Source organism: Nannospalax galili, unplaced genomic scaffold, assembly GCF_000622305.1.
Source record: "Nannospalax galili isolate Female #2095 unplaced genomic scaffold, S.galili_v1.0 scaffold944, whole genome shotgun sequence".
Lineage (NCBI taxonomy): Eukaryota > Metazoa > Chordata > Mammalia > Rodentia > Spalacidae > Nannospalax > Nannospalax galili.
Genome location: NW_008352899.1, coordinates 1,419,364 through 1,436,647, shown reverse-complemented (window position 1 = coordinate 1,436,647; position 17,284 = coordinate 1,419,364). Strand labels below are relative to the sequence as shown.

General features: G+C 50.5%; 2 protein-coding genes across 3 annotated transcripts in view; one reads left to right on the top strand and one right to left on the bottom strand.

Annotated features, from left to right (window-relative positions):
- Positions 1 to 3,384, bottom strand: part of Utp11 (UTP11 small subunit processome component) — a 16,454-nt gene extending 13,070 nt beyond the window's left edge. Inside the window, exon 1 of the mRNA XM_008850227.3 lies at positions 3,224 to 3,384. Coding sequence (XP_008848449.1) covers positions 3,224 to 3,286 — 63 coding nt within the window. The 5' untranslated portion in view covers positions 3,287 to 3,384. The remainder of the gene's footprint in view (positions 1 to 3,223) is intronic.
- A 5,813-nt stretch (positions 3,385 to 9,197) lies between these two features.
- Positions 9,198 to 16,955, top strand: Fhl3 (four and a half LIM domains 3). 2 transcript variants are annotated; one of them, XM_008850225.2, is made up of 6 exons: positions 9,198 to 9,298; positions 13,954 to 14,127; positions 14,232 to 14,406; positions 15,605 to 15,774; positions 15,860 to 16,070; positions 16,155 to 16,955. In XM_008850225.2, exons 2-6 carry the CDS (start codon positions 13,972 to 13,974, stop codon positions 16,301 to 16,303), a joined length of 861 nt encoding a protein of 286 aa, XP_008848447.1. In that variant the 5' UTR covers positions 9,198 to 9,298; positions 13,954 to 13,971; the 3' UTR covers positions 16,304 to 16,955. The 2 variants fall into 2 exon arrangements, with proteins under 2 accessions (XP_008848447.1, XP_008848446.1); XM_008850224.2 differs by having other exon boundaries at positions 9,203 to 9,368.
- The last annotated feature ends 329 nt before the right edge of the window (positions 16,956 to 17,284 follow it).

Sequence of the window (17,284 nt, the reverse complement as noted above, 5' to 3'; positions counted from 1 at the left end):
AAAAAAAAAAGGTAAAATATCAAGCCAGGTGTGGTGCTATACACCTTTAGTCCCAGCACTTGGGAGGCAGAGGCAGGTGGATCTCTGTGAGTTCAAGACCAATCTGGTCTACAAAGTGAGTTCCAGGCCAGTTGGAGCTACAAGAAGACCCTGTCTCAAAAAGACCCTCCAAAAGACCCTGTCTCAAAAAGACCCCCCAAAAAGGGAAAATATCAATCCAAACCTTTCCTGATAAGTTTTTATTTTTAATACAGCAAAGGGAGATTGGTAGAAAATTCAAAGGTCAGAGAGCAACATCATCAGAGGCATAAACCCTGGAATCAGCAATGTTGCTTGAATGCACATGCACATTACAGAAGGAAACCTGACACTGCACGTGAAGTAGTTCACAGTCTACCATTCCATACATGTTCCACATTGGCACTTAAAAAACGTACCTGACCAATCTGAGCCTTCACTTCCTCACATAAATGTGAGGAAGTGATAATCTGCTTAAACATAGCTGCCCCAAGTTAAATGGTAATGATTCAGGTATCTGCACTTCAAGTTCTAGCTATTAATTTTAGAGAGGTACATATAGAGTCTCACAAACAAGATGGTAAAATATACTACTGTGAGGCTGGCAAGATGGCTCAGTGGGTTAAAGCACTTGCTACCAAGCCAGACAACTTGAGTTCAAGCCTCAAGACCAATTCCTACACACTGCCTTCTGACCTCCGTATGTATGCTATGGCACAATCACCCATACACACGATTAAAAAATAAATATAGCCAGGCATGGTGGCGTACTCCTTTGATCCCAGCACTCAGAAGGCAGAGGCAGGCGGATCTCTGTGAGTTCAAGGCCAGCCTGGTCCACATAGTGAGTTCCAGGACAGCTGGGGTACAGGGAGACCCTGTCTCAAAAAGGCCAAAAAAAAAAAAAATAAAGTAATACAAACACACATACTATTGCTTCCAATGTCCCACCGGGCACACAATCTAACAAATACTCTTAAGCAGGAAAAATGAACTGTGTTTAAGAGGACTTGGACTTGGTTTTATCATTTCTCTACCTTTGTACTAAAATCAAATATAAGAGGATTTTTTTTTTAAAGTTTTTTGTTGTTGTTGTTCTTTTTGAGACTGGGTCTCCCTTTAGCCTCAGCTGGCCTGGAGCTCTCTATGAAGAACAGGCTGGCCTCGAACTCATAAGAGATCCACCTCTGCCTCCTGAGTGCTGGGATCAAAGGTGTGTGCCACCACAGCCAGCTAAAAAAAAGTTTTTAAAAGAGGACTCAGTTTTATACCATCAATTGTATGACTTCAGATCTATCTTTCCCCATTTCTTCACTATCTGTCAAACGTTTTGGTTAGGTATGGTGGTCTGTCTATACCTTTATTCCTAGCACTTGGAAGGCAGAGGAAATTCGAAGCCAACCTAGTCAGCAGAACAAGAGCCAAGCCAGTCAGAACTACATAGAGACACACTGTCTCAACTCTAAGGGCCTGTTTATTTTTTGTTTGGGGGTTTTGCTTAATTTTTTGTGAATGTATACATGAAAGTGTATGTGAGAACACATGCCATGAAGCATGTGGAGGTCAGAGGAAAACTTTGTGGAGTCTGTTCTCTTCCACCTTAATATGGAGCCTGAAATCTAATTCAGGTTACCAGGCTTGTGTAGCAACTTTATTTGCTGAGCCTTCTTGTCAGCCCATTTAGTTCTGTTTTGTTGAGGTAAGAATCCCATGTAGCCCAGGTTGTCCTCAAACTAGATGGATGACCCTGAACTTTTTAAAGTGATTTTTAAAATATTTTAGTTATTTGTGTTTTGACTGCATGGATATATGTGCACTTACGTGCATGCAGTGCCTGCAGAAGCCAGAAGAGAACTGGAGTTATGAAGGGTTGTTAGTCACCATGTGGGTGCTGGAAACCAAACCCAGATTCTCTGCAGGAGCAGCCAGTGCTCTTAATTGCTGAGCCATCTCTCCAGTCCCAGCCCTGAACTTTTAATTCTCTTACCTCCACCTACCAAGTGCTGGGATTTGTGTGTGTGTTTGTGTGTGTGTGTGTGTGTATGAGCACATGAGTGAAAGTGCCCATGGAGGCCAGAAGAGAATGCTGATCTCCTGAAGCTGGAGTTATAGGCATTTGTGCTATGAATTTGTGCATATATGGGTGCTTGAATTTGTGCATATATGGGTGCTGGAATTTGAACTCTGGTCCTGTGACAGAGCAAGTGCTCTTAATAGCTGAGCCATCTCTCCAGCTCCTAAGGGCTTTTCTGAACTAGATATTATGTGATTTCTGAGAACAGTCAAATAAAGACAGAGTCTCATTATGTAGCCCTAGCTGGCCTGGAATTCCCAGAGATCTGCCTGCTTCTGCCTCCCTAATGCTGGGATTAAAGGCAAGCACCACCATGCCCTGCTAAATACATCCTTATTTCTAGTCCACTTTCCCACACACATTATCCTCAGAAATTCTACAATTGTTTGTTTTGAGCTTAGTGGGGGGGGGGAGTGTCTGTTTTGTACTGAAGACAACTTTCTGCTTGCTAGGCAAGCATTCTACCTCTGAACCCCTAGACTTTTTGTTAAGATTTTTATTTTGAGACAGGTCTAACTTGCCCAGGCAGTTAGAATTTGTGATCCTCCGGCCTGAGACTCCTGAGCGGCTGCAATTACAAACTTGGGCCACCAGGTCCCGTAGTGTTCGTCACTCTCTGGACTACCTGCATTAACAGGGATGGAAAGCCCTAAAATTTCTGGGTGAGGCCTAAACCAAGGCATGCTGCAGATCTTCACGAACCAGCTCCCACTTTTCAGGTTGATCCCTCTTTAGGAACACCAATCTCGTTGGTCACGATCCCAGCACACAGCAGGCAGAAGCGTCGGATGTGGATGCTAATTCCCGCCGGTCACTCCTTACGGTCGTTTAGCTTTGACTTTAACTTTCTCAAGAAAGGCTAGGTACTTAACACATATCACCTCAATTACCCACTGAAACCTTGCAGGATGTCCCCAAGGAAGGGGGAGCAGCCAGTGTCCTTCGGGTGGAGAGAATGGCAATCTCCCCTAAGCGAGACTCCGCATCCCCCCGACCCAAGCCACCCCGGCGTCCGGCCCCCCGTATGCGGGTATTGACACTCGGCAGACACACGCGGCCCGAACGCGGACGCTGGACCGGCAAGGGGACAGGAGCCTCCAGCCGGCGCTGGTGCTGACTGTGCGGGCCTACCTGGCTTCGCTCTCGGTGTTCCCGCTGCCGGGACTTCGCTGCCTTGCGAAAAGCCGCCGCCATGCCTACAGAGCTCCAGAAAAAACTCAGCGAACACCAGCGAAGTCGCACAGCGCGGTGTCAGAGGAGGCTACCGGAAACAGGCCCAGGGGCTTTCACGGCCACCTCCGCGAGACAGCCTATCAGAAGCTTTCCTTTCCGGAAATCCATCCCTCCGCCGAAGAGGCCCCGACAGGTGGTTTCTGGGAGATGTAGTTTCCTACGCAGAGTCTCGTGACCCCTGGAGAGCCTGCTTCTATTCGCCGAGCGGGTCCACAAGTCCTGAGACCTAGCCTTTGCGCTCTGCCGCGCGTTGGCACCTGGGAACACGTGGCTGGCACTGCCCTCTGCCTGAGCTGGGCTTGGCATCTGCGCATTTGCAGTCACCTGGGCCTGGACCCCCGGTTGCAGTACTTAACGCGGTACATTTAAAGTAGAGTGAAGGGTTTTGTTTTTTTGGTTTTTTTGTTTTTTTTTTTTGGTACATCAAGGAAAAGAAGGATGTGTATGCACATACAAATACTCATTTTTGATCTTTTTCTTGCATAATGTAGAGCAATTACATGTCAGAGATATCTAGTTCTGTCATGGATTTATTGTAGGACAAAAATCTTTTGAGACAGGGTCTCACTGTAGCCCCAGCTGGCCTGGAACTCTTTATGTAGACCAGGCTGGCCTTGATGAAGTAGAGTGAGTTTTACAGTGTACTTTTAAAAAGAGCGCTTTCATACCACATCTAGCTCTGCTCCTGACTTACTTGGCCATGTGACTTTGGGCAGATTTCTTGATTTTAATGAGCATCGTTTTTCTTACCCATCAAACGAGGATAATAATAGCATGCAGTTCTTGCTCATAGTACTGTAAAGAGCAGAGTTGAAGAACTGTATCTGTAAGTGACATAGAAGAGAATCATCTAATGGCAGTAAAGTTCTAAGTCCTTCACACCCATCAAAGAAATGGCTGGTTGGCAGACTGAGTCATGGGTAGCAATGGGCAGTGCCATGAACCTGGGAGAGGTGTTCAGATCCCGGCTCAGTACTTAGCCAAGGAAGATTAGCTTTGCTGAGGCGTGATCTTCCCCATCTGTATGTAAAACCCACAGGATTGTGAGGATTAAATGACATAATAAGGTTAAAGTACTTACTGCTATATTTATTTACTTATTAAAAGGGTCCCGGTTTGGTTTGGTTTTTTTTGAGACAGGATTTAGCTGTGTAGCTCTGGCTAGCCTGGAACTCACTAGACCAAGCTGGCCTCAAACTCATGGTGATCCTCTTCTACAGAGTGCTGGGATTACAAGTGTACACCACCATGCCCAGCTATCATTGTTATTTTTATCATTGCTAAACCTGCCCCTTAAGTAGCACAAGAGAGAGTTGGAAACAGCAAAACATCACAGCAGTGTTTACCTCTCCTCTCTGTCTCTCTCTCTCTCTGTCTCTCTGTCTCTCTCTCTCTTTCTCTCTTTCTCTCACTCATTTGTTGGCATTTGGTTTCTTTTCCATTATGTAAAACTGATCTTCATCAAGCTCTTTACTTGCATTCATTTCTCATGACAGCAGTCACCTTTCTGGCTGAAGAACCTCAGGGAATTCCTCTTCAGACAGAGGACCAGTGGTCATAAAAGAGGTCAGAGTAGCTGAGATCTGTGTGAAAAGTTTTTTCCTGCCCCTGTACATTTGATTTTGCCCAGTAAGGGCCACATGCATTAACAAAGTTCCATTTTGTTTCTCATCTTTGGAAGATAAGTGCCTTCATGATCTAGCCTGGGACCACATTCCCAGCCTCATCTCAAGAAGCTCAGCCATTGGGTGGGGGACCAGGTTGCAGCTGCATCTACTCCTGCTTCGTCCCCCTGAAGAAGTGTTGAGTGGACCGGTGGATGAGTCAGAGGAAGCTTTCCCTATACACTAGAGGTTGGGGGGCTCTGAAGTCAGCCCTAGATTGGGATTGTACAACCACCACCTATTGGCTTGTGATTTGTAGCCACATCTTAAAAATCTCTGTAAAGTGGGAGCAATAACCAGCTCACATAGGCCTTTAAAAACTAAAATAGGCTAGACATGGTAGCACACGCCTTTAATCCCAGCACTCGAGGCAGAGGCACACAGATCTCTGTGAGTTCGAGGTCAGCCTAGTCTCCATACTGAATCCAGGCCAGCTGTGGCTACAGAGAGACCTCATCTCAAAAAGACAAAAAAAAGAAAAAGAAAAAGTAAACTGAAATAGGTAATAACTTGCACAAGTGTGGTGTCCTACACAGAGCATACTACTCCCTTGAGGGCTTGAGAACACAATGTTTCTAGGCAATTTGAAAGGAGGTGTTTGCTAAGCTTGAGGCCTGCAAGGGCTCTAGGCATTGCAGTGGTGAGGCTGAGCAATATACCCAGGGAAGGAAAGATGATTTAATTTTTCTCACTAGGAGGAAGGAGGCCTTGTGGTTGCAGGCACCAAGAGTGATTCAGTACCCAGAGGAAACCATGAGTGGTCAGGCAGAAGTCATCCATATCCTCCTTTTGAAAATTCCTGCAAAAGGAAAGGACAAGCTGGTGGGGGGGGGGGGCATAAGCAGGAGATCTGGGAGGCCGTATAGAGACCTCCTGGGTCAGGAAGGAACAACCACATCCCACTTAACCCAAAGCCCAACCTCAAGCACTTAGGCTCTGCTTCCAACTTTGGCTCAGACACACCTGTTTCCCAAGAAGGGGGGGAAGACAGATGGGGAACAGGGAGTCCAGGTGGCTGATCCCTGAACTCCCTGGGGCACATCTTCCTGGGCCAATGGAAATAAAGTGAGCAGGGAAATGTGAGCCCACTAGAGAGCTGAAAATGGAGAGGGGAAGGACACAGTCCTCCTGTCTTGGTCCAGAGTCCCTCCCTCAGGCTGGCCAGAGCCAAAGGTCTCTTAACTTTCTCTGACCTCTAGACTCCAAGTCCAAACAGCAGAACCTTAACACTTGACCATGAAAGGGAAGGAGAAAAGTCCCCACCACACACTGAAGACTTACTGCATACTCTTATCCTGTCCTTAACAGCATCATTGAGGAGAAGACTGGCTTAAGAGGTTCAGTGACTATATGCTGTCCAGCCTCATGCTTAGGATCATTTTTGGCATGAGGGGCTTTGAAATTTGACAGTATGGGTTTCAATCTTGACTTTGCCATTATTGTCTGTGTCACTTTGGCAACTTATTTAATATATCTGTATCCCCACTTCTCATCTCATCAAACAGGGATTGAAAATATGAGTTTAGGGGGCTGGAGAGATGGCTCAGCGGTTAAGAGCACTGATTGCTCTTGGAGAGGACCTTCCCAGCATCCACATGGTAGCTATGAGCCGTCCTTAACTCCAGTTCCAGGGGAACCTGAGCCCTCTTCTGACATCTGTGGCATTGCACGACACAGGTGCACTCACATACATGCAGGCAATACACTTTTACACATAAAATAAAAACAATAAAATTTTAAAAAGAAAAGAAAATATGTGTTTAGGGCCAATGAGATGGCTAGTGATTAAAAGAAGTTGCCTTGCACACCTGATGACTTTAGTTCAATCCCTGGAACTCACGGTGGAAGAAAAGAACCAACTCCAGGGCCAGTAAGCTCAGTGGGTTAAGATGCTTGCTACCAAGCATATATGGAAATCATCTAGTGGAAGGAGAGAACTGACTTCCACAATTTGTCCCCTTGACCTCCACTGTGTACTGTAGTATGAGTGTGTGTGTGCTCTAAAATCAATTTAATTTTTTATTTTTTTTGGTCTTTTTGAGACAGGGTCTCCTTGTAGCCCCAGCTGTCCTGGAACTCACTATGTAGACCAGGCTGGCCTTGAACTCAGAGATCCGCCTGCCTCTGCCTCCCGAGTGCTGGGATCAAAGGCATGCGCCACCACGCCTGGCTAAAATCAATATAATTTTTAAAGTTTTTTATTATTTTTACTTATGTGTGTCACTGTGTCTGTGTGAATGAATGCCATGTGTGTGCCAATGTCTGAGGACGGATGAGGGTATCAGATCCCTTGGAGCTGGAGTAACAGGCAGTTGTGAGCCCACTGATGTGGTTGCTGGATACCAAACTCAGGTAGTCTGTAAGAGCAACAAGCCCTCTTACCTGCTGAGCCATCTCTCCAGTCCACCTAAAAAAATTTTTGAAAAGAGAGCCGACTCTACAGAACGTTGTCCTCTAACCTCCACAAAAACTCACTTGTGCACATGCACCCACATACACATGAGCTCACACACATGAACACATATACATGCATACCACACATGCATTCACCTCATTCCAGAACAGATCCACACTTGCTGTCTCCTCCACCCAGTAATAGTCTTCCTTGTGTCCTTCAAGGTGGGAGTCCCCTGTACCTGAGCGACAAATCCCAGAAGGGCGTACCCTCAGACCGGCTGTTCACCCACTGGACTCCTGATGATAGCAGGTGCCTAGCTGAGGGGGTATCCAAAGTGAAGCAGTGCATGTCATTCATTCATTCATCAGATATTCATTGCATGCCAAACACTAAAGTAGATCAGTGGGAATGGAGTGCTGAATATGAACAGCCCAACGTTTGCCTTTATGGCACTTGCACTTTAGGAATCAACAGAATAATAATCAGTTAAATTCTTATTTACTTCTTTTTATTTTATGAGTGTTTTGCCTGCATATATGTAATTGCACCTGTGTGTACAATGCCCATGGAGGCCAGAAGAGGGGGGTCAGATCTGGAATTAGAGTTATAGTTGGTTGTTAGCTGCCATGTGGGTGTTGGGAACCAAACCCTGGTTCTTTGCGAGGGCAACCAGTACTTGTACTTGTACCAGTACTTGTAATGGCTAAGCCGTCTCTGCAGCCCCAATAAGCAATCATTTAATTTTGAAAGAAAACATAGCCTGGAGACTGACTTGGGACCCAGGAACCAGATACATGATATAGAAGGGGAGGGTCTTAAGGAGTCTCTGTCTTGGAGGGTCTTAATCCCTACAGCTCAGGTTTGGCTGAATGCAGTCTGGTGTGTTAGGGGAGACTCTTTGGGCCTTGGATCCTAAACTGAGATGCTGAGGTTATTTCCAGGGTTAGTTTGTTGTCTCTTGTTTTGCAAACAGCACAGCAGAGTTCCACACCCCCACCCCCTCCAGATCAAGGCTATTTATTCCTAGTGACAAGCCTGAGGATCCCAAGGGAGGTGGCCTCAAGGACCTGGAGGGGCCTGTGTCCCTGGCAGGTGCCAGCCCTTCCTCCTGGCAGAGGGTAGAAACCAGAGGATCAGAAACTGCACAAATCCCCACCCTTCTCCACCACCCCTGCCTGCAGCAATCCAGCCACTTACAATCCTCTCTTCACCCACCCCCACCCCCACCCCCGCCCAAAAACCTAAAGCTCATGGGGCTAAGGATTAGGGTCTCCCAGGGCCTGAAAGGTCAAAACTATTCCTAGGCACTGTGGAAACCAAGGCAGGGCTCCTCAGTGCCAGAACATAGCTGGAGAAAGGTGGTTGCCCAGGCTTCTGCCACTCAGTTATAGAATAAATCACTTTGAAAGTGAGGGGGATAGGGAGGACTTTCTCTTCACCCCAAGTTTCTAGAAAATACCCTGATCCGCCCCTGACAGAGTCATGGCCAGAGTTTCAAAACCACCCCTTCCCGCAGGCTGGATTAAGGCCTCCTTTACAAACCAGAGTTTAGGGTAACCCCTGGGATTGTGCTAGCCGGCGCAGATCAGGGGACTTGGTGTCCACATGGACCCTGGTCCGCTGAGTCCTGCACTCCTGGCCCGAGTGGGACTGCCTCTAGCGCTCTGCGCCGCCGGCATCCGAGGGGCACCGCGGGGCCAGCCAAGCGCAGGGAGCCGGCAGGGCGGGGAACGCAGGAGAGCCAGGTTCGGCTGCGCCGGGCTCCTAGCGGCCAGGAGGGGGGCGGGGTCTGGCCCCCGTTTTTGCGCACTTCCTCGGAGGATTGGGGCCGAGTGCCCACTCGCCCACACAGTCGGTCGCAACCGGCTGCGTCTCCGCGGCTCGCTCGGCCCAGCTGCGCCCAGCCCGCAGGTAGGAGCCGCCGGCTTACCGATCCCCGGCCCCACCCACGCGTGCGCCCGGATCCCTCGCCCACCTCGAGGTGAGCGCCCCCTCCCCAGTGCCCGTGCCCCCCTCCGGCCCGGGTGGTGACCCCGGCCCCTGGTCCCGTGTCCCCTGCGCCGCCCGCTCTGCCTGGGCGCCCCGGGTATCCGAAGCCGGAGACCACGCGCGCCAGCCGGGACCTTACGGCTCCGCGCCTCCTGGCCGCGCGGGGGCTGCCGCGGGAGCTGAGCGGGGGAGGGGACCAAGCTTGAACTCGAAAAGCCAGAGAGACCAGAGGGTTGAAGAAACTGAGGCTCCTAGAAAGCCTAGGGGTGCAGACACGGACGCGCACCCTGCGAGGCTAAAGAGACCATTCAAACAGGGCAGAGACTGGACAAAGTTCTCGAGGCACGGGGCGGACCTCGGTTCGGTGAAGCATTTTAACAGAAGAAGCAAACTTACGACCCTAGGGAGCACATAGCTAGAGCCCTTCCTAGGGCCTTGGAGGGCCCTGAGGCTGAAGCTTTTTAGCCTGGTGCTAAATCTGCCTCCCTGAGGCCTACGAAGACGTTCAAAGTCTGAGATACTGAGACACTGAGAGACCAAGACTTGGGTGCACCGAGGTAGAAATCTTTAGCGTGAAGGACCCGCTAGAACAGCTCCAGAGCTACAGAAATACCCCTCCCCTTCCCCAACCGTAAAGACAGCAGCCCAAGGGTGTAGAGAGTGGAGGCTAGAGTTTCCTGGAGGAAAGAGACCTACGTGCGAGCTGACAGCTCCAAAACACACCTCGAGAGCCCCAGGCCTGACAGAGTGGAGGCAAGGCAAGGGGGAAATTGACTCTCAGCCAGCCCATCCCCCAGGAGGCAGAGGACCCGAGGCAGTAAGGCTGAGATCAAGAAAGAGCCTCGTGCACACACAGTCACCGAGACAGCGCCAGCTTATTTTTAAACTCAAATCTTGGACGCGCTGCTTCAGCCCTGGGGGACCTAGGGTGAATGAACTGTTCCTCTCCTGTCCTCAGAACAGCTGCTGGATCTGTTCCCCACTCCACTTTCCCCTAAACTGCTTTGACTTCCAGGCCTCTGCGGGCTGGGGGGTAGAGCTCACTTTGGGGTTGGTGCCTGGTAGTTGTGGGGGAGTGGAGAACTGACACCACACACACACACACACACACACACACACACACACACACACGGGATGACTTTATCCTCTTAAGTCTTTCCTGTCAACTCCTGCAAGTTAAGGGAAGGGTCTGCCCTGATTCTGACTCACAGCTGTGGAGCCTGGCCAGGGTCCTTCTGGACTGGGGATGGCAGGGGGCACAAAAGGGTTGAGCAGTTGGCATGGGTAATTGGAAAGACTTCTGGGTGTCTTCCAATGGCAGGGCTGGCTGCTGGGGAGGAGAGCCAGGCTCTTGTGCATCTCCTGTCCCCCTGCCCTTAAGAGCTGACCACCCTCTTCCACTTCTAACAGCATTGTTTTAGAGAGAGGAAAGCAAGAAACAGTTCCTGGCTGGGGGACAGGACATTTCAGCTCTTAATTCCTGAGCAGTCCTGGTCATACCCCTGGTCCATCCCTAGTGTCTTGTGCTTAACTGTAAAGTGGAGATATATTCTGACCTGCCTGCCTTTCCTGAAATCTGATGGACTGGTGGTAGGGTGGAGGGGGAATGTTTTTTGTGAAGGACAGGGCATCATATAGGTGTGTTCACCTGTGTATTACCCATATGTGAGGTCTTAGAGTTTCTCTCCCTGGAGTCAGGCTGACTGAGCTAGAGCTACTGCTGGCCCCAATGGTTCAATACCTCAGCTAGAGCCACAGACCTCATCTCCTGTTCTCTTTTTCTCTCAGCCTACACTGAGAATGTCCAGGTCACAGTCCAGGCCAGCTTCTGACCCAGGTCTGCCTGAGACCTGTGGTCTCGCTCCAGAAGGAGTGAGTGAGGGACTTGTAGTAAAAATACAAATGGCTACCACTTACTTGGGACCTATTAATCTTCCGGGAGCTTTACTGGAATCATCAAAGTTAAGCCTGACAACAATCCTAGGAGAGAGGAGGTAATATTATCTCATTTATTAGATGGACTAACGGGCTCAGGGCACAAAAGGGATGTGCCCAAGGTCAAAGGATTCAGAGTTAGGTTTATCTTTTACAACTCAAGCAAGCTACTATACACTGCACACCATACAGGCAGGTATACTGCCATTTTAAGCTTCAGGAGGCATAGTGGTGTGGGTGTGGTGTGTGTGTCTAAGTCAGGTATAGGGATGTGTATGTTGCCAGGACAGTGGATGAGAACCATCTGGAGATCCAGCTGTCTCCTCTGAACCCTGCCCCCTTCCAGCCAGAAAGGAATACAAGATTGGCTCTCAACTTAACCTTTCAGTCCTCCAGCCTTGCCAAGGAAAGGGGAGGGATTTGGGAAGAAGAGGGATAGAGACAGGGATGGGCAGGGACAGGTGGGCCTTGATGGTGTCCTTCACTCTGTCTTCATTAGAGACCAGTTGGATAGACTAAGGGATTGAGGGATTCTGGGAAGGAAGTAGAAGCCACTCCCATATCCTATTTGGGGTGCCTCATCTTGGAGTAGTAACTGGCTCTCAAGAGGTGGGTCCAAGGCTAGCCTGGGCCTGGGAAGGTGATTGTTGCTTTTGCTGCTGGCCGGGCCAGGAAGGAAGGAAAAGACCCAGGGCACTCCCTGGTGGACATGACCACACTCCACCTGTATGGCCCCCTGCTGTCCAGTAGCTGGCAGCCCAGACAGTCTTCAGATCCTAGGCCAGAGGAAACTCCAACCTGAGTGGTAGGGAGGGAACCGAGCCTCCACCCTCGATCATAGGCAGTACCTGAAGACTCTCTGCTCTGAAGATTCCAGCTCAAATGGCTTCAATCCCTGCCTGGGCTATAAACCAGGTTTCTCCTACTTTGTGGAAGGGAAACTTCAAACTCATAAGCCTCAAAAGGCAGGCCTTCCAGGTTTGGGCCATCAGTAGTTCCTGAAATCTCAAACTCTAAGCTGGATCAAGGCTGCTGATGAGAATTTCCCTCCACTCTGGCTGAGAAAAGGAGGGTTTTTCTTCACCTTAAGTGAGAGTAGACTCTGAGACTACCTGTCTACTGGAGTCTGTGTAAGGGAAAGAGGTTAGTGGGTTCCTTTGTACATCCGTTCAACTTCCCAAGGCTCCTGCAGGCCATGTCAGCATCCCCTTCCTGTGGGTCCTGGAGGGTCTTCTGCACCACCAGAGATCCCAGCCTTTAGAGAGCATACTTCATGGTGGAGGAAGCTGGGACTAGGGAACTCTGACTTTAGGACTGGAGACTGGAATTGGGCAGCAGTGGGGACTAGGAACCCCATTTCCCTGGCCCCCCTACTACCCTTGCTCCTGTTCCAGAGGCAGCTGTGTGGATGACCTCATCCCACAAACATGCTTTGTTCCTGAGAAAATGGAAAGTGTCTGAGGTTTGGTTGGGGCTGGGTGTCTGCAGCAACAGCTCTCAGGGCTCCCCTTGTCTTACTCCCCACCAAGAGGGGACCTGACTGTGGAAGAAGGGTCTCCAGGGGCTTCTGCTCTCTCTCTTTTCACATCTCTGACCTCAAACCCTGAGTGATCAGGAAAGATAGCCAGAGGCTGTCCAGATGCTAGAAGAGGACAAATCATCACCCTGGGACAGGAAGGATCCTGGGGCTCTGCAGATCTGCCAGTAGAGATGCCTGGCAAGAGGTGGCAGGGGACACCCTGCCCTCTCTCCGTGTCTCCATTTCCCTTCTGCCTCCCCAGGCATCTCATGTTCCCCTTTTCTCTTGCTGGCGAAAGAAAAACTGACATCTGGCCCTCCGTGCTGCCACAGCTGCGGCAGATGTTACAGCCAAGACTGCCCAGACTGGTGTGACCAGAGACACAGTGTTGGGGAATGAAGCTGAGGGTCCAGCTGGGGAAGCCTGGCTGCGTCCAGCTTGCAGGATTTCCTTCCTGCCTTACCCTAGGCCGAGCCTCTCAAGCTCTTGTTGCTTGGCTGATTCTCCTGGGAGGGGAGGCTCGATTTCTCACAACCGCCCTCCACCATTCATCCCTCAAACATCTCTCTAGCATTCCACTGTTTCCTGTATCAGGAGAGGGGGGTCTTTCCCGGAAAAAGCTCATTCCACCCTCAAGATGACCAATCAGAGCTCTAAGTAAATGTCCCTTTATGCTTCTAGGGTCCCATCCTGACAGTCAAGAGGTAAGAGTGCTATATAAGGTAGGGTCGATGGCTCCCTGTTGTGGCCCTTGCCACCCCGGGACAGTAGGAACAGTGGAAGAGACCTCACACTGGAGCAGGAAATGACTCACTGACCCAGGAAAAGCCCCCTCCCGCCACCAGATCTGCCTAGGGCCTAGATAAAACAACTTCTTCCTGATTTTTTTTTTCCTGACCCCTTCCCACCCCCATGGTCAAATATAGAAATAAATATGCAAGAATCAAGCATGCACTGAACCTAGATTCTTGGGTTCCCAGGGCAGCCCCTCCCCATCCCCACCTGCTCTGATCTGGCATTTCCTATGCCTCCTCTTGCTCTTTTTTGAGTGCAAAGAGCTCTTGTCTAGGGCTAAGCTAGGGCCCTTCTCAGTGAACCGTGCCCCATCTTGTGTTCCTAACAGGGCTCGCTCAACATCACCATGAGTGAGGCATTTGACTGTGCAAAGTGCAGTGAGTCCCTGTATGGCCGCAAATACATCCAGACAGATAGTGGCCCCTACTGTGTGCCCTGCTACGACAACACCTTCGCCAACACCTGTGCTGAGTGCCAGCAGCTTATTGGGCATGACTCAAGGGTAAGCCCCAGACCAAGCAGGGCAAGGAGGTGCAGGCTGGTGGGAGGGGGCCAAGGATAGCTCCACTAGGCTTGGGTGCCAGTGCCCTTGCCACATCCTCGCAGGAACTGTTCTATGAGGACCGCCACTTCCATGAGGGCTGTTTCCGCTGCTGCCGCTGCCAGCGCTCCCTCGCCGATGAACCCTTCACCTGCCAGGACAGCGAGCTGCTCTGCAATGACTGCTACTGCAGTGCCTTCTCTTCACAGTGCTCTGCCTGTGGGGAGACTGTCATGCCTGGTACGTCCCTTCTCTCATCCTGGGTGGGACCTGGCATGCCTAGCATCTGAGTAGGGTCTTTGCCTATGCCTGTCTGATTTGTGCACGGAGGCTTGGCATGGGTAGAGACCTATACAGGCTGCATGTTCTTGGAACACCTGTGGATCTGCTGTGCATGTGTGCTCTTGAGAGCTTAGTGCACATAGTGATTGCACCCCCAGCTCTACAGATGAAAGCTTGGCAGATGGAGAAACTGGCAAGCTCGGTCCTTTCTGCTTGGCTTAGTGTGTATTGGACCAGTAACACTGATGTACACTTAAGGACTTACCATGTATAGTTCAGCTGACATACTTGATACATACATAGGCCTTAGCAGAGTCAGGCCTGTGTGTTTGGTACATGTGGGAGCTAAGGGGGTGCTTAGATTTCTAAGCATTTTTTCTTTTTTTTGTCTTTTTTGAGACACAGTCTCCCTGTAGCTGAACTCACAAAGATCCCCCTGCCTCTGCCTCCCAAGTGCTGGGATTAAAGGCGTGCACCACCATGCCCAGCTTCTACACTTTTTATGTGCAGAGATCAAACTGTAGCCTTAAAATGTATGGTGACCAGCTGGGTGTGGTGGCACACACCTTTAATTCTAGCACTCAGGAGGCAAAGGCAGGTGAAACTCTGTGAGATCAAGGCCAGCCTGTTCTGCATAGCGGGTTCTAGGCCAGCCGAGGCTACAGGGAGACCCTGTCTCAAAAATACTAAAAATAATAATAAAATGAAATGTCTAGTGATCTGCGTGCCTAGTAGGTGTGTCAGGACTTAGCATGTTAGAGAATGACATACCTAGAACATTCGAGTACTTAGCATGTACTAAACCTATCATTACTAGGGCATTAGAGCCTTGTGTAGGCAGAGATCTTACATAAACTGTCATTTCTGGTGTATAATGGCTTACTACTTAGCATGTACTGAGACAACATACCTGACTGAGGCTTGATGTAAAGAGGCATAGAGACAACACATGTGCCTAGCATGTGCTGAACCATCATGTCAGGTTCGCAAGGAGAGGTTAGCATATACAGTATCCACAGTGGGGGTCTTGCCTATGCATGGATGCCACTCTGCTAAGATTGTAGGAGCAGTGGGGACAGCCTGGGGAGTGGGGTTGGCAGAGTGGTCCTCAGGAGCTTGGGACACAGCTTCTAAGTGGGATTTCTCTTCCCCACAGGGTCTCGGAAGCTGGAATATGGAGGCCAGACATGGCACGAGCACTGCTTTCTGTGCAGTGGCTGTGAACAGCCACTGGGCTCCCGTTCCTTTGTGCCTGACAAGGGTGCTCACTACTGTGTGCCTTGCTATGAGAACAAGTTTGCTCCTCGCTGTGCCCGCTGTAGCAAGGTGGGGGCTGGACCTGCAGGTTGGGGTAAGACCTGTAGTTGGGTGGGAATCCTCACTCCCCTGCTGATGGATGATGCCCCCACAGACGCTGACCCAGGGTGGAGTGACATATCGTGATCAGCCCTGGCATCGAGAATGTCTGGTCTGCACTGGGTGCCAGACACCCCTGGCAGGGCAGCAGTTCACATCTCGGGATGATGATCCCTACTGTGTGGCCTGTTTTGGAGAACTCTTTGCACCCAAGTGCAGCAGCTGCAAGCGCCCCATCACCGGTGGGACCAGTGGGGAGGGTGCAGGTAAGAACATGGATGTGATAATAAGTAAGGCTGAGGGGCAGGAGTGCCCCAGAGCCACAGAGCTAACTTCCAGCCTCCCTCCAGGTGGAGGCAAGTATGTGTCCTTCGAAGACCGACACTGGCACCACAGCTGCTTCTCCTGTGCCCGCTGCTCCACCTCCCTGGTGGGCCAAGGGTTCGTACCGGATGGAGACCAGGTGCTGTGCCAAAGCTGCAGCCAGGCAGGGCCCTGAGCAAGGTTCCTGGGTCTCTGATTTTCTAAACCAGGGCTTCAGGACTATGGCTCCTTTTCTGAAACACCTTTGGGACCCAGCCCCTCCCTAGAATGGGGCTCCCCCTGGCCTCCAGGATTCAGTCTCCCAACTCCAACATGCCCAACTGGCACTCTCTAACCAGACCCCCAAACTGGACTCTTGTAGAACTTCCATGACTTAAGCCCTCACTCCAGTCTGGATTCCAGAAATGAGTCCTCCCTTCTATAGGTCCCAGACCAAGCTCAAACTCTCTCCCCAGATTAAGGCTATAGATTCCTCCCTGCCCCTAAGCCCTCCAAAACCTGGATTATGGGACCCAGACCCCCTTAAATCTGGGCTTTCTGCATAGATTTTTAGGTCTCCTGTGGGTCCCTGAGAAGCCCTCAAAAGTAGACTGTACCCAGGTTTGACCTTACCCCCTTCCCACCTCTGTACCCTGGGCTGGGGCTGTCTGGGTAGCAGATCAGGGACTCACTTGGTAGAGGGTCCTAAGGTACAGAGTACTGTCCAGCCTATGGGTATCATTTTATTTCAGCTCAACTTTACCCAGAGGTAGGCAGAGGTGGGCGAGGGAAGTTGGCTCACACACCCCCACCTTCCAGATTCTACAATAAAGCCCTGTGAGGAAGCACAGGCCTCTGTGTGTTTGTTGGAAGGGTAAGGGAAGAAGTTCCTTGGCAGAGTCAGTAAACCTCCTGGTGGGCGGGCAATGGGGTTGGGAGTCTCTCCTAGGAAGAGGATCCCCCTCAGGCAGCCAGTGGCTAGCCAACCCCCTGCTGTCAGAGGGTTTTTTTTTTTTCCCCCCCTCTGTGGGGAAGGGAGGGGTTGGGAGAGATGCCAAAGGGAGACGGGTGGCAGTGGGTTTCTTGGTATGGTTACACTTCGCCCCCTCCCCTGACACCCCAATCCAGACGTACAAGCCCGGGGTTCTGATCCCCAATCGGGCCCAGACCCTCAGCC

What these genes read in the sequence shown, in the direction of transcription:
- Fhl3 (XM_008850225.2), top strand. Translation starts at nt 13,972, where the DNA reads ATGAGTGAGGCATTTGACTGTGCAAAGTGCAGTGAGTCCCTGTATGGC. An exon ending in TTATTGGGCATGACTCAAGG is followed by an intron (nt 14,128 to 14,231) that starts GTAAGCCCCAGA and finishes ACATCCTCGCAG; the next exon opens with GAACTGTTCTATGAGGACCG. An exon ending in GCTGTGCCCGCTGTAGCAAG is followed by an intron (nt 15,775 to 15,859) that starts GTGGGGGCTGGA and finishes ATGCCCCCACAG; the next exon opens with ACGCTGACCCAGGGTGGAGT.